General features: G+C 44.2%; 1 protein-coding gene across 1 annotated transcript in view; it reads left to right on the top strand.

Moving 5' to 3' along the window:
* The first annotated feature begins 7,262 nt into the window (after nucleotides 1-7,262).
* The window catches only part of siae (sialic acid acetylesterase), a 58,807-nt gene continuing 50,354 nt past the window's right edge, over nucleotides 7,263-15,715 (top strand). The window contains exons 1-2 of the mRNA XM_078530662.1: nucleotides 7,263-7,384; nucleotides 7,475-7,639. Of these exons, the coding sequence (XP_078386788.1) occupies nucleotides 7,312-7,384; nucleotides 7,475-7,639 (238 nt within the window). The 5' untranslated portion in view covers nucleotides 7,263-7,311. The remainder of the gene's footprint in view (nucleotides 7,385-7,474; nucleotides 7,640-15,715) is intronic.

Here is a 15,715-nt window from a genome sequence, read left to right as displayed (position 1 = left end):
ATGGTGGATGTGGGTATGATGTTTCCTCCGGCTGGTGAGTCTAGAACCAGAGGACACAGCCTCAGAATAAGGGGTAGGCCATTTAAAACTGAGATAAAGATGCATTTCTTCACTCAGAGGGTGGTGAGTCTTTGGAATTCTCTACCTCAGAGGGATTTTTTTCTTTTTCGACTGGTGCAGACATGATGGGCTGAATGGCCTCTTTCTATGCTGTAACTTCTATGGATCAATTGTTCTATGGCTGTGGAAGCTCAATCATTGAGCGTGTTAAAGACAGAAATCGATAGATTTCTGGTGCGTAATGACATCAAGGGATATGGAGATAGTGCGGGAATGTAACGTTGAGGTAGATGATCAGCCATGATCTAATTGAATGGCAGAGTGGAGTTGAAGGACTGAATGGCCTACTCATGTTCCTATGTACCTAAACCTTCCAGATTGAGGCATGGATTTTCTGAGACTTGGTGAAGTTCCCCACCCACATGCCTGCCCAGTCTGCTCTGCAGAGAGGCAACCCTTGTTTGGGTGATCAGAAATGGGACTGATTAATGTGGCTGGTTATTGTAGCCCCGCCCTCCACTCTAACCCCAACCCCTCCCCTCTGTAACCTTGCCCCGCAATTCTTTCAGCTGAATTTGTACTTCTGACTCATTGTATATTGTTCAAAAAAGGGATAAAGATAAGCTCAGCAAGTACAGGCCAGTCCTTTTAACCTTGATGGTGGGGAAGTTTTTAGAAATTATAATTCAGGACAAAATTAATAGACAGTTGGGCAAATGTGAGTTAATTAAGGAAAGCCAGCATGGATCTGTTAAGGGCAATTCATGTTGAACTAACTAGCTTTAATTTTTTGATGAGGTAACAAAGAGGGGTGCTGAGAGTAATGCTGTTGATGTGGTTTACATGGGCTTCCAAAAGGCATTTGATAAAGTGCTGCACAACAGACTTGTGAGCAAAGTTATAGCTCATTGAATAAAAGGGACAGTAGCAACATTGCAAGTTGCAAATTGATTGATGACAGGAAACAAAGGGCAGTGATTGATTGGTTCCCCAGTGGTCAGCATTAGGACCCTTGCTCTTCCTGATATATAGTAATGACCTAGACCTTGGTGTTCAGGACACAATTTCAAAATTTACAGATGATATGAAACTTGGAAGCATTGTGAACTGTGGGGAGGATAGTGCAGAACTTCAAAAGGACCTAAACAGGTTGGTGGAATGGACGGACAAGTGACAGATGAAATTTAATGCAGAGTGCGAAGTGATTCATTTTGGTAGGTAGAATGCAGAAAGACAATACAAAATAAGGGTACAATTCTAAAGGGGGAGGGGGGGTGAAGGAGCAGAGGGACTTGGGTGTATATGTGCATCAGTCATTGAAGGTGACAAGTTGAGAGAGTGGTTACTAAAGCATACAGCATCCTGGGCTTTATCAATAGAGGGATAGAGTACAAGACCAAGGAAGCTCTGTTAAACTTTTATAAAACACTAGTTCAGCTCAGCTGGAGTATTGTGTCCTGTTCTGGGCACCACACTTTAGGAAGAATTTGAAGGCATTAGAGAGGGTGCTGAAAATATTCACAAGAATGGTTCCAAGGATGAAGAACTTCAATTATGAGGATAGATTAGAGAAGACTGATCTCCTTGGAGAAGAGAAAGTTGGGAGGAGATTTGTTAACGGATTCAACATCATGAGGGGTCTGGACAGAGTAGATAGGGAGAAACTGTTCCCACTGGTGGAAGGATCAAGAACTACAGGGTACAGGTTTAAGGTAATTGGCAAAAGAATTGATGGTGACATGAGGAAAAACTGTTTCACGCAATGAATGGTTAGGATCTGAACTGCGCTGCCTGATAGTGTGATGGAGACAAAGTCAATTGAGGTTTTCAAAATTGGATCATTATCTGAAAAGGAAAGGTTTACAGCTATAGGGAAAAGGCGGGGGCGTGACACTAGGTGAATTGCACGTTCAGAGGGCCAGCACAGACACAACAAGCTGAATGGCCTCCTATAACTATTCTATGATTTTATGATTCTAAATAGAATTTACAGCACAGAATCAGGCCACTTGGCCCAATAGGCCTGTACTGGTGTCCACACTCTGCAAGAACCTCTACCCACCCCTCTTCATCTAAACCGACAATAACAACTTCCATTTACATAGCACTTTTAATGTAATGCAACGTTCCAAAGCGCCAAACCAAACAACAAATCGTTCTATTCCTTTCCCCATTTTGATTACCTAATTTCACCCATAAATGCATATGTGCTATTTGTCTCAACCACTTCCAGTGGTAGCAACTTCCACATCCTAACCACTCTTTAGAACAGAAGTTTCTCCAAATTCCTTGTTGCATTTATTGGCAAATATATTTATGACCCCTCAATTTTCACTTGCTCTTATGCGATGTGCATTTGTGTACAGGACATCTCTTTGGGTCACTGTTTCACTGTCCCCAGCCTACCGTATGTCCTGCTGGTACTTTCATCAGACTTTTTCACACTGCGTAGTTGTGCCCTATAAGGTATGGGGCTGTGGTGTTCAGATGGGTTTGAAATGGCAACAAATGTAGGCTGTAAACAGTTGAGTTAAAGCAGTCAGGCTTGATTTTAGAGCTGCAGGAAAATAGTGTGTATAATTGGTGACAGGAAAAGGAACTTGCTTGGAAAATGCTAGGAAAAGCTATAAAACAAAAGGAAGTGTATTTTAACTTGAGGTATCTGAATGATATTTGGACATATAAGGCCCTGATGATGAACTGTGGGGTGTTACCATCCTGTGATTTGGACTTTGGTCCTGGTTTAGGACTAGATTTGCTAAAGGTTTCAGCTTTGTGGACCCCATTGTGATGGCAGTTCCAGGAAGAAAATGTTTATCAGTTTTGGTTAAGAATAATTCCACTGGGAGGAGGGGAATTTTAGGGGTCATACCTGTTCCTTAGATTTGTTCCAGTTACCATATCTTAATGCTCAAAGCAGAAGTGGTTTAGGGAGTGCTTTACAGATTCTGCTCCTTTGTTGCACTTGTCACAACTCACTGGGGATACCGCGCTGTAATGTCAAGCCCCACTACTCCCCGAGCCATGACAAATGTGAGAAGGTTTAATCAGACCATCAAATTGCCCCAATTTTACCTACCTGTGTAATTTAATTTATGATTAACAGAATATGAGCACCTGGTTTGTAAACTTAACAAGTAAATAACTTAAGCAAATTGTTTTTAACCAATGACAAAAGAAAGAAATATGAACTGCTAACCCTTAACTCTGTAACTTACTCTACCCCTTTTTTAACCCCTATACACAAACACACACACACATAAGACACACAGAATAGGGATTTTAAGGGTGAAGTATAAACAGTTCGATCGCACCAATCTGGAGTACAGGGTTAGATGAGTTGATTTTGCTTGAAGTCTTCCAAGCTCCTTGCAGACTTGAGATGACCTTTCAGTGCTTTCAGTGTGGTTTACTAGTTGAAAACCTGTTTTAATGTCTCTGTTGGCGATTTCTCCCCTTTTCTCTCCATAAGACCATAAGACAGGAAGCAGCCAGAATTGATGGGAGCATCGGAACATCGGAGCAGGAGGAGGCCATTTGGCCCCTCGAGCCTGCTGCACCATTCAGTAAGGTCGTGGCTGAGCTGGTTGTTGTCTCAACTCCACTTTCCTGTCTGCCCCTCATAAACCTTGAATCCCTTGCCTAACAAAAATCTGTCTAACTCAACCTTGAATAAATTTAAAGACCCAGCCTCCACTGCATTCTGGGGAAGGGAATTCCACACACTAATGACCCTTTGAGAGAAAAGAAATCTCCTCATTTCTGTCTTAAAAGGGAGATCTCTTATTTTTAAACTGTGTCCCATAGTTTTAGTCTCCCCCACAAGAAGAAATACCCTCCTGGTATCCACCCTCTCAAGTCCCCTCAAGATCTTATGTGTTTCAATAACATCACCTCTCATTCTTCTAAACTCCAATGTGTATAGGCCCAACCTGTTCAACCTTTCTTCATAAGATAAGCCCTTCCTCTCAGGAATAGGTTTAATGAACCTTCTCTGAACTGTTTCTAAAACAATTATATCTTTTTTATATGAGACCAAAGCTGCACACAGTACCCCAGAAGTGGTCTCACCGTTCCTCTTGTAATAGTGCCAACATTCAATCTGCCTTCCTAATCACTTGCTGTACCTGCATACTAGCTTTTTATGATTCATGTACACCCAGATCCCTCTGTACCACCGAGTTCTGCTGCAGCATCTGTGGAGATCTGTGGTCAGGCAGCATCTGTGGAGAGAAACAGAGTTAACAATTCAGATCGATGACCTTGCATCAGAACTTTTTAAAAAAATTCTTGCTTGGGATGTGAGTGTGACTAGCTAGGCCAACATTTATTGCCCATCCGTAAATGCCCCTGAGAAGGTGGTGGTGAACTGCCTTCTTGATCCGCTGCAGTCCATGCGGTGTAGGTACACCCACAGTGCTGTTAGGGAGGGAGTTCCAGGATTTTGACCCAGTGACAGTGAAGGAATGGCGATATATTTCCAAGTCAGGCTGGTGTGTGGCTTGGAGGGCAACTTACAGGTGGTGGTATTTCCATGTGTCCACCACCCTTGTCCTTCTAGGTGGTAGGGATCGTCGATTTGGAAGGTGCTGTCAAAAGAGCTTTGTTGAGTTGCTGCAGTGCATCTTGTAGACGGTATAAGCTGCTGCCACTGTGTGTCAGTAATCAAACCCAGCATTGATGCAGCAGCAAAATACTGAAGATGCTGAAAATCTGAAATGAAAACAAAAAAAAAATGCTGGAAATACTCAGCAGGTCAGGCAGCATCTGTGGAGAGAACAGTGTTAATGTTTGAGGTCAAGGTGACTTTTCATCAGAACTGAAGAAAGATAGAAAGGTAATAGGTTTTGAGCCAGTAGAAAGGGGGAAGGGGCAGGAAGATCAAAAGGGAAGGTCTGTAATAGGTTGGAAGCTGGAGAGACTAAATAACAAGATTTCATGGTGCAAAAGTTAAAGAGAGTGGTAATGGGTATAATAAAGAATCAAAAGATGTGTGCAGATGAGGTGGTCAGGGGAAGAGGATGCGTTTGGGGTCGGAGGGGGAGGATGCGTTTGGGGTCGGAGGGGGAGGATGCGTTTGGGGTCGGAGGGGGAGGATGCGTTTGGGGTCGGAGGGGGAGGATGCGTTTGGGGTCGGAGGGGGAGGATGCGTTTGGGGTCGGAGGGGGAGGATGCGTTTGGGGTCGGAGGGGGAGGATGCGTTTGGGGTCGGAGGGGGAGGATGCGTTTGGGGTCGGAGGGGGAGGATGCGTTTGGGGTCGGAGGGGGAGGATGCGTTTGGGGTCGGAGGGGGAGGATGCGTTTGGGGTCGGAGGGGGAGGATGCGTTTGGGGTCGGAGGGGGAGGATGCGTTTGGGGTCGGAGGGGGAGGATGCGTTTGGGGTCGGAGGGGGAGGATGCGTTTGGGGTCGGAGGGGGAGGATGCGTTTGGGGTCGGAGGGGGAGGATGCGTTTGGGGTCGGAGGGGGAGGATGCGTTTGGGGTCGGAGGGGGAGGATGCGTTTGGGGTCGGAGGGGGAGGATGCGTTTGGGGTCGGAGGGGGAGGATGCGTTTGGGGTCGGAGGGGGAGGATGCGTTTGGGGTCGGAGGGGGAGGATGCGTTTGGGGTTGGGGGGGGAAAAGATTTTTTAAAAATTCATTAATGGGATGAGGATGTTGCTGGCTGGGCCAGCATTTATTGCTCATCCCTAGTTGCCCTTGAGAAGGTGGTGGTGTGCTGCCTTCTTGAACCACTGCAGTCCATGTGGTGTGGGTACACCCACAGTGATGTTAGGGAGGGAGTTCCAGGATTTTGACCCAGCGACAGTGAAGGAACGGTGATATATTTCCAAGTCAGGATGGTGAGTGACTTGGAGGGGAACTTCCAGGTGGTGGTGTTCCCATGTTCACAAGGTCAGCAGTGGGGATGTTCGCTGATATTTGCACAGTGTTCAGCACCGTTCGCGCCTCTTCCGATACTGAAGCAGTCCATGTCCAAATGCAGCAAGACCTGGACAATATCCAGGCTTGGGCTGACAAGTGGCAAGTAACATTCGTGCCACAAAAGCGCCAGGTAATGACCATCTCCAACAACAGAGAATCAAGCCATCTTCCCTTGACATCCAATGGCATCACCATTGCTGAATCCCCCACTATCAACATCCTAGGCATTACCATTGATCAGAAAGTGAGCTGGACAAGCCATATAAATACTGTGGTTACAAGAGCAAGTCAGAGGCTAGGAATTCTGCGGCGAGAACTCACCTCCTGACCCCCCAAAGCCTGTCCACTATCGACAAAGCACATCAGGAGTGTGATGAAATAGTCTCCACTTACCTGGATGAGTGCAGCTCTTGTCTACAAAGAACTGAAGTTAAGAAAACTCACTTTGAATTGGATTATCCAGGGTACTGTGTTTCTTTGCCTGTCTTTTAAAATCAATGTGTCTTATTGTTGCCTTGACGAAAGCTTAATGGGAGTTAGATAAACCAGGAGATTTAGAAGTTATTACAGTACTAATTTGTAGATCAATGCATGTATTTAAAATCATTTCTTCTATTAATTAGTGTTTAATTTAGTAAGAAACCTATAAAACTTGGTGGTCTTATTACTACTGAATTCAGGGCACGAATCTCGAAATTTATACAAATTGCAAAATAGTTGTGGCAGTTGTTTCAAGTTTCCCTTCGGGATTTGAGTGGCTCAGCATTTACCATCGGCTGTGCCATAACAACTGACCTGAACCATTAACTCTGTTGCTCTCTCCGCAGAAACCACCGGAGCTGCTGATCCTTTACAAACATTTCTCTTTTCATCTCTAGCCCAACCACATTGCATTGGGAATGGGTCGTTTGACAGGGGGCGGAGCTGAGTGACAGGGGGCGGAGCTGAGTGACAGGGGGCAGGGCTGAGTGATGAGGCGGAGCTGAGTGACAGGGGGCAGGGCTGAGTGACAGGGGGCGGAGCTGAGTGACAGGGGGCAGGGCTGAGTGACAGGGGGCGGAGCTGAGTGACAGGGGGCAGGGCTGAGTGATGAGGCGGAGCTGAGTGACAGGGGGCAGGGCTGAGTGATGGGGCGGAGCTGAGTGACAGGGGTGGAGCTGAGTGACAGGGGGCAGGGCTGAGTGATGGGGCGGAGCTGAGTGACAGGGGGCAGGGCTGAGTGACAGGGGGCGGAGCTGAGTGACAGGGGGCAGGGCTGAGTGACAGGGGGCGGAGCTGAGGGACGGGCCGTGTGACTTAGGGGTGGGACTAGTGACCGTTGGACCGTAATGGCGCGTCCTGGTTTCTGGTGTTTGTGTCTCGGGGCTGCGCTGTTGTGGCCGGCGCTCGGGCTTTGTACCGGTAAGTGACCGTCTCCCATTGAATCTAAAATGAAATGAGGGTGATGATGGCCCAGCTGGGTAAAATCTCGAGGTCTAATTTCTCTTTCAGAGCCTGCCTTTCGATTTGGATCTTACTATGCCAGTCACATGGTGTTACAGAAAGAACCTGTTCGAGCTGTTGTCTGGGGATATGGTGCAGTGGGAGCAATAATCAATGTGACCGTCTGGAGAGAGGACAGCATCGTTACTCAGCAGGTGACAGCAGTGAATGAAGGTAGGGAGTTGTGTCTGATTGTATAATCCCTATCCAGAATCGCACATTAGAATCAGACATAAAGATAGATGCTGCAATCATTTCAGCTCAGAAGCAAATGAGAATGCCCATGGATGTTAACTGGACAGAGACAGAGAGAGGAAGAATGAGAGAGACCGAGAATGCCTGCAGAGGCAACAGGAAATAGAGAGTTGGGGCTGACAGGAGACAGGTCCCTGGGAACGCACCTGTAGCCAGGACCCAGACTGTATAGAGTAGTGATAGTGGAGGACTTGTTATCCCAATAGAGACTGGGATGGTAATGGTGTAAAGGACAACGGCAGGTGCAATTCCTGAAATATGTACAAGAGAACTTTCTTGACTAATGTGTTTCCAGCCGAATGATGAAGGAAACGATGTGATGTCTAATTCTGAGGAATTACGTGGGGCAAGTGGGACATGTTTGAGTGGGGGAGTATTTGTGACACAGTGATTACATAATCATCAGGTTTGGGATAGTTATGGAAAAGGATCAGGATAAATCGCGTGTGAAAAGAATCAACTGGAGAAGGGCTAACTTGAGAGAGTTGAAATGGGATCTGGTCCAGGTTAATTGGAAGTGAAGATTGGCAGCCAAAATGGTAACTGAACAATGGGAGGCCTTCAACCAGGGAACAGTTTTAGTGAAGACATTCCCACAAGGAGGAAAGGAAGGGCATCCAAGGCTAGAGCTTGCTGCATATCCAAATATATTGAATTTAAAGTGATAAAGGAGGTTGTGGTAAATGTTAAGAGTCAGAACACAAAACAAGCTGAATGCACAAAATGTAGCGGAGAATTGGAAAAAGAAATAAGATGCTGAAGATAGAAGTGACATTTGAAAATTGAGGTGTTTTCATTGTAATAAAGTGGGACACACAACGTCAGTGTGTTGGAGATTGCAGGAAAAATCTGTTGGAATTGTTGGGGTATTGAAAAGCTTTGAAAGTAAAAGTATTGTGGGTTCTGAGGTTCAGGCTCAGGAGAAACCAGTGGCTTGTGTACAGGTGAAACAGGGAGAATCAGTGATAGGTGAAGAAGTGGGAATGTGTTCACGGTTTACTCGAATTCAGAGGAGCAGGTTACAGAAATGTTTAAAGACTTTGTGTGTGATGAGAAAGTCTTTCCATGTGTACAGGGTGGAGTAGGTAAAGATGTTAAAATTTTAAGAGACACAGGCTAGTCAATCTTTAATGTTGTGGGATAGTGATATTTGTTGTTCAAAGGGAGTATTGCAGGAGCAGGAAATAATAAGTGGGGTTCATGGAGATGCTAAATCTATTCTATTGTGGAAGGTAAATTTAAAGAGCAAATGGAAGACAGATGAAATTATAGTTGGAGTGGTGGAAAAATTGCCCTTTGCAGGGGTTCAGTTTATTCTGGGTAATGATGTAGCTGGATCACAAATGTGAGTGATGTTTATGGCAGTTGAGCAGCCTGTAGAAATGTTTTCAATGGAGGTGTTACAGAAGGAACATCCTGGATTGTTTCCTGATTGTGTTGTAATGAGACCAAAGGCTCATAGGGAAGAACAAGACAAAATGGGATAAGCAGGCAGTTCAAAGGCAAGAAAAAGGTGCCGAAATCCAATTAGCTAACACTGCGTTTGATAACATTGTTCAGGAGGAAGGAATGCAGGGCAATTCAGCTGAAGTGTTTAACTCAAAGAGGTTAGTAGAATTAGAGAAAAATGATTTGCAATTAAAACATTATATCAGAAAGCATATTCAGGAACAGAAGCAAAATGTATTCCAGTATGTTGTTATCTTCAAGAAGGTATTTTGATGAGAAAGTGGATGTCAGAACATGTCTCAGCAAATGAAAGCTGGAGGGAGGTGCGTCAGATTGTTATCCCATTAGGGTATAGAAATGAGATTCTGAGGATTGCTCATGAAATTGCAATGGGGGAACATTTAGGAATTAGGAAAACATAGGGAAAGATACAGAGGTATTTTTGTTTGGCCAGGATTGCATAGGGATGTAGTCAAATTCTGTAGAACCTGTTATACATGTCAAATAACAGGAAAACCACAAACAGTGATTAAGCCGGCGCCTTTAACATCAATACCAGCATTTGAAGAACCTTTTACCAGAGTCATGATTGTGTAGGACTCCTCCCTCAGACTAAAAGTGGAAATCAGCATTTACAAACACTAATGGATGTGTCTACTAGGTTTCCTAAAACAATACCTTTAAGAAATATTACAACTAAGAGATTGTGGAGGAGTTAATTACATTTTTTTACAAAATATGGTTTACCTAAGGAAATACAATCAGATCAAGGGTCAAATTTCATGTCACAGCTGTTTAGGGAAGTAATGAACAGCTTGAGGATAAAACAGCTTAAATCAACAGCTTATCATCCAGAATCACAAGGAGCTTTGGAAAGATGGTATCAAACTTTAAAAACTATGATAAGAGCATACTGTCAGGATTATGCACAGGATTGGGATACAGGAATTCCATTTTTGTTTTTTGCTATTAGAGACGCTTCTGATGCATCGACTGGTTTTAGCCCTTTTGAACTAGTTTATGGTCATGAGGTAAAAGGACCACTGAAATTGATTCATGAAGAAATTGGTGGGTCAAAATTCAGAAATTATTCTCCTGGATTACGTAAAAAATTTCAGAGCATGTGAGTTGGCTAGGGAACACTTAAAGATATCACAGCAAGTGATGAAAGTGAAAGCAGATAAGAAAGCTAAAACTCAGTTTTGTTTCTGGAGAGAATGTACTAGTTTTGTTACCAGTACTAGGTGATTCATTAAATGCAAGATTTAGTGGGTCTTACAGGATGAAAAGAAATTATGAAGTAAATTATTTAATAAATACTCCAGATAGAAGAAAGAAGTAGAGGGTGTGTCTTGTAAATATACTTAAAAAGTACTTTGTCAGGGAAGGGGAACAAAAAGAGGTATTAGTGATGGTGGATGATGAGAAAGAGGTAGAAGTGCAGGACTGTGAAATTGACTTTTCTCTAATTGGATAATGAGGGGGTGCTCTTTTAGATCTCTCTATTAGATATCTGGGTGTCTGTCCATCAAACATTCCACCCAGGCTTCTTATTTCTGTGATAAAAGCAAAATACTGCAGATGCTGGAATCTGAAATTAAAAGAGAAAATGCTGGAAAAACTCAGCAGGTCCAGCAGCTTCTGTGGAAAGAGAAACAAAATTAATGTTTCGAATCCATATGACTTTTCTTCAGAGAAGCATCCTGGCAGGAAGGAAGAGATAGAGGGATGAAGTTACATAGACTCCCAAAAGCAGAGAATGTAGGTAGGAAAGACCATTACAAGGCAAATGGCATGTTATGTGTTTAAGCTGAGCAGTAAACTCCTCTTTCCCAAGGTTTTGACAAAAATCCTCCTTGCAGTGATTAGCTGACACATCCCTCTGATATACTTCTCCTTCTGATAGTCAGACAATAAACATCATTGCCAGCTGTCCACCATTGGCGACCATGCCTTCAGTTGCTAGTTTCTAAACTCTGGAATTCCTTCCCTAAACTCCTCTGCCTTTAAAACTCTCTGTAACCAAGGTATTGATCCTAATGTCTCCTTAAATTACTTGTTGTGAAGTCTTCTATTGGCATATAAATAGTAAAAGGAGGAGCAGGGCCGATTAGGGACCTAAAAGGGAATTTACACATGGACGAAGAGGCCATGGCTGAGGTATTAAATGAATACTTTGCATCTGTCTTTACCAAGGAGATAGATGCCCCCCCTGGGCCATGATGACAAACAAGGAAACTCTGTCACGAGAAGGGTTCAAAATTGATAAAAGAATGTGTTGAATAGACCGCCGGTACTTAAAGTTGACAAGGCACCAGGACCAGACAAGATGCATCCAGGGATATTGAAGGAAGTGAGAGTAGAAATTGTAGGGGCACTGGCCATAATTTTTCAGTCTTCCATAGACTCAGGAAGTGCCAGAGGACTGGAGAATTGCAAACATTATGCCCTTGTTCAAAAAAGCTTGTAAGGATAAGCCCAGCAATTACAGATCGGTCAGTTTAACTTCAGTGGTGGGCAAGATTTTAGAAACAGTTATTCAGGATAGAATTAATAGTCACATGGAAAAATATGGGTTGATAAGGAAGAGCCAGCATGGATTTCTAAAGGCAAAATCACGTGCAACTAATTTGCTAGAAGTTTTTGAAGAGGTAATGGAAAAGGTCAATGCTGTTGCTGGTGTACACGGACTTTCAAAAGGCGTTTGATCCGGTGCCAAACAACAGACTTATGAGAAAAATTATTGCTCATGGAATGAAAGGGACAGTAGCAACGTGGATACAAAATTGGCTGAAAAATAGGAAGCAGAGAGTAATAGTCAATGGATATTTTTCCGGCTGGAGGATGGTTTGTAGTGGAGTTCCCCAAGGGTCGGTATTGGTGTGCAAGGGACAATTTGAAAGTTTGCAGATGATACGAAGCTTGGGAGTGTTGTAAACTATAAGGAGGACAGTGTAGAACTTCAAAAGGACATAGACAAGTTGGTGGAGTGGCAGATAGGTGGAAGATAAAGTTCAATGCGGAGATGTGTGAGGTGATGCCTTATGGTAGGAAGAACATGGCCGACAATATAAAATAAGGGGTGAAATTTTAAGGGGGTGCAGGAACAGAATATGGGCGTATATGTGCATAAGTCATTGAAAGTGGCAGGACAAGTGGAGAGAGCAGTTAATAAAGCATATAGTATCCCGGGCTTTATTAATAGGGGCATAGAATACAAGAGCAAGGAGGTTATGCTGAATTTATATAAGACACTCGTTAGACCTCAGCTGGAGTATTGTGTGCAGTTCTGGGCGCCACACTAGGAAGGATGTGAACACATTGGAGAGAGTGCAGAAGAGGTTTATAAGAATGGTTCCAGGGATGAAAAACTTCAGCTATGAGGATAGATTGGAAAGGTTGGGACTGTTCTCCTTGGGAGAGAAAAAGGCTAAGAGGAGATTTGATAGAGATGTTCAAAATCATGAGGGGGCTGGACAGAGTACATAGGGAGAAGCTGTTCCCATTTGTAAAGGATCAAGAATGAGAGGGCACAGATTTAAAGTGATTTGCTAAAGAAACAAATGTGACGTGAGAAAAAACTTTTTCACATGACGAGTGGTTCAGGTCTGGAATGCACTGCCTGGAAGTATGGTGGAGGCAGGTTCAATTGAGGCATTCAAGAGGGCATTAGATGATTATTTGATAGAAACAATTGCAGGGGTACAAGGAAAAGGCAGGGCAATGGCACTAGGTCTTAATGCTCATTTAGAGGGCTGGTGCAGGCACGATGGGTCGAATGGCCTCCTATGTTAAAATTCTGTGATTCTGTGAAATTTTGTGACAGTTAATTATTCTGAAATATGTAATATTTTCTGCTTATTATATCAAAGTTCATCTGAGTTTTCAGAAAATAAGAAACAGAAGAATTAACATTGAAGCAAAAGCAAAATAATTGCTTCATAGTACAGAACTTGAATATTACTCAAAAGAGAGGCATGTTGCTGAAGCTTTTCACCTTGCACTTATTAGGACAAATGCAAGAATGTCATTAACAACTCTCAGAAACCCCTTGCCATTAGATCAAAGCCTCGCTCTGCTGAGACTGCATGGTGGAGTGCAGCGACCGTCCCACGTTTAAAAAAAAAACCACACACAGGCATCCTCCACTTGTCAACATGAAGTTTGGAACCTGGATTGTCAGGACCCTCATGGACAACCCCAACAGTGTCAGACCTGAGCGTTGCACTGCCATCATAGCTCTGGAACTTGGGTGCCTTGACATTGACATTGCCGCTCTAAGTGAGACACGACATACAGGAGAAGGTCAACTGAAGGAACAAGGCAGAGGGTGCACCTTTTTCTGGAAGGGCTTTCCAGAAGAGGAACAATGCCTCCATGGGGTGGGCTTCACCATCAAAAGTGAACTTGTCCAGTGCCTCAGCGACTCTTCCTGTGGGATAAGCGAGCACCTCACATTACCCAGCTCACATTAATGAGGAATGCCACTGTCATCGGCGCATATGCTCCTGCATTTAAGGCAACAGATGAGACCAAAGCAGGATTCTACTCTGACTTTGAGCAATCCCTAGCCTGAGTCCCAACAGGCGACAAACTGATTCTCTTCGGAGATTTAAGCACCAGAATTGGGAAGAACACGAATCTCTGGAAGGGTTTGATAGGCAAGAAAGGAGTAGGGAAGGTCCTGGTATGCTGCACAAACTCATATCCCTTATCTGGTAAGATGAGTGCATGCCAGGGGATCTTGGGGACGCTGTGATTGTGACTATATTCAAGAAGGGAGAAAGTCTGATTGTGGTAAATATAGAGGAGTCACCCTGTTGTCCATCACAGAGAAGATCATTGCAAGGATCCTCCTCAACTGCCTCCTCCCAGTTGCCGAGGAACTCCTTCTAGCATTACAGTGTGGTTTTCACACATCGAGAAGCACCACAGACATGTTCTTCAGTGTGTGGAAAATTCAAGAGAAGCGCAAGGAACAGCAGTAACTACTGTACATGGCCTTTTTCAACTTCACAAAATCCTTTGACCCTGTTTATGGTTTATGGAGCACCCTCCTCAAATTTGGCTGCCCACAGAGATTTGTCACCATCCTCTGCCTACTCCACAGTGACATGCAAACTGTGGTCCTTGCCATCGGAACCATCACAGACCCTATCTCAGTGAAAACTGGGTTTAAACAAGGCTGTGTCAATTCACCAATTCACTTCTCCTTTTCCTCACTGCAATACTTCACCTCCAGCAAATTACCCACAGGTGTGGAGATAATCTACAGAACAGACAGGAAACTTTTCAATTTAAGCCGCCTGTGGGATTGAAATCTAAAACTAAAATCACTTCAGCTCCAGTGTGCAGATGACACTTGTGTGTGCACTCACTCAGGAACTGAGCTCCAGGCCATTGTTGACTCCTTCATGAAGCATACAAGAAAATAGGTCTTTCACTTAATGTCAGGAAACAAGAAGACCCTCTTCCAACCTGCTCCCACAATGAAACCTCCCTCCATTGATTAAGCTCACGGCAAGATTCCAGAAATTGTGGATAATGTTTCTGTATCTTGGGAGCCCCCTCTTGATGAAGGCAGACAAAATTCTTCATCGCCTCCAATTTGGCAGCCCAGCCTTCGACTGAGTGAGGAAAAGAGTATTTGAAGACCAGGATCTCAATCCCGGGACTAAGGTCATGGATTACTGAGCAGCAGTGATTCCCATGCTCCTAATATCCTTCAGAGACTTGGACAGCCTACAGCAGGCAGTTCAAAGCACTGGAGAAGTATCACCAGCGATGCCTTCGTAAGATCTTCCCAATCCGATAGTAAGAAGCGTGGTCCAACAGCAGCGCCCTCTCCCAAGTCAACTTGCCCAGCATCGGGGTGCTAATCACTCAAAACAGCTTTGCTGGACAGGACGTTTGCTCTGAGTTGTTAAGTTTCATGTTGTTAAGACTTCCGAAGCAACTGCTCTATTTGGAACTCAGTTTCAGCGGGAGACTCCCAGCATGAAACACTTTAGGGATGTCCTCAAAACATCCCTGAAGAAGTCAAACATTCCCACTGAATCTGACTGACCAAAGTGGAGAAGGTTCATTTGGGAAGGTGCCGAACACATCGAGAGGCCTCGTCAGGAACATGCAGAGAGAGTGCACAAACCTCAACAGCTCATCTACCCAACCCTTCAGGCACCACCTGCCCCATATGTTGCAGAATCTGCAGATCATGCATCAAACCAGAGTGGAAGCAAGTAATCCTCGATCCTAAGTGACTGTATAAGAAGAACTGAAATCAGTCAAGCTCATAATGTGGTTCATTTACCCTTGCTAGAAGTGACATACATTCAGACACAGGGACCTGTTCTCTGCAAGCAAAAGGAATATGTTCAAACCTTGCAACACAGCCTGTGTTCCCTTTTTTTCTCCATGGCAATCCCTTGGCCAGTCAGTGTCGATTAGCCAATCAGTCAGCACACTTTTCTCCTGTAGTATAAACTGGTGTGATTGTTTGAGATTTGGCATTCTTGTGTTGCCCTGATGAGTGCAAGACAAAATGCT

Source organism: Cetorhinus maximus, chromosome 2, assembly GCF_964194155.1.
Source record: "Cetorhinus maximus chromosome 2, sCetMax3.hap1.1, whole genome shotgun sequence".
Lineage (NCBI taxonomy): Eukaryota > Metazoa > Chordata > Chondrichthyes > Lamniformes > Cetorhinidae > Cetorhinus > Cetorhinus maximus.
This window is presented reverse-complemented; position numbering and strand designations above follow the sequence as displayed.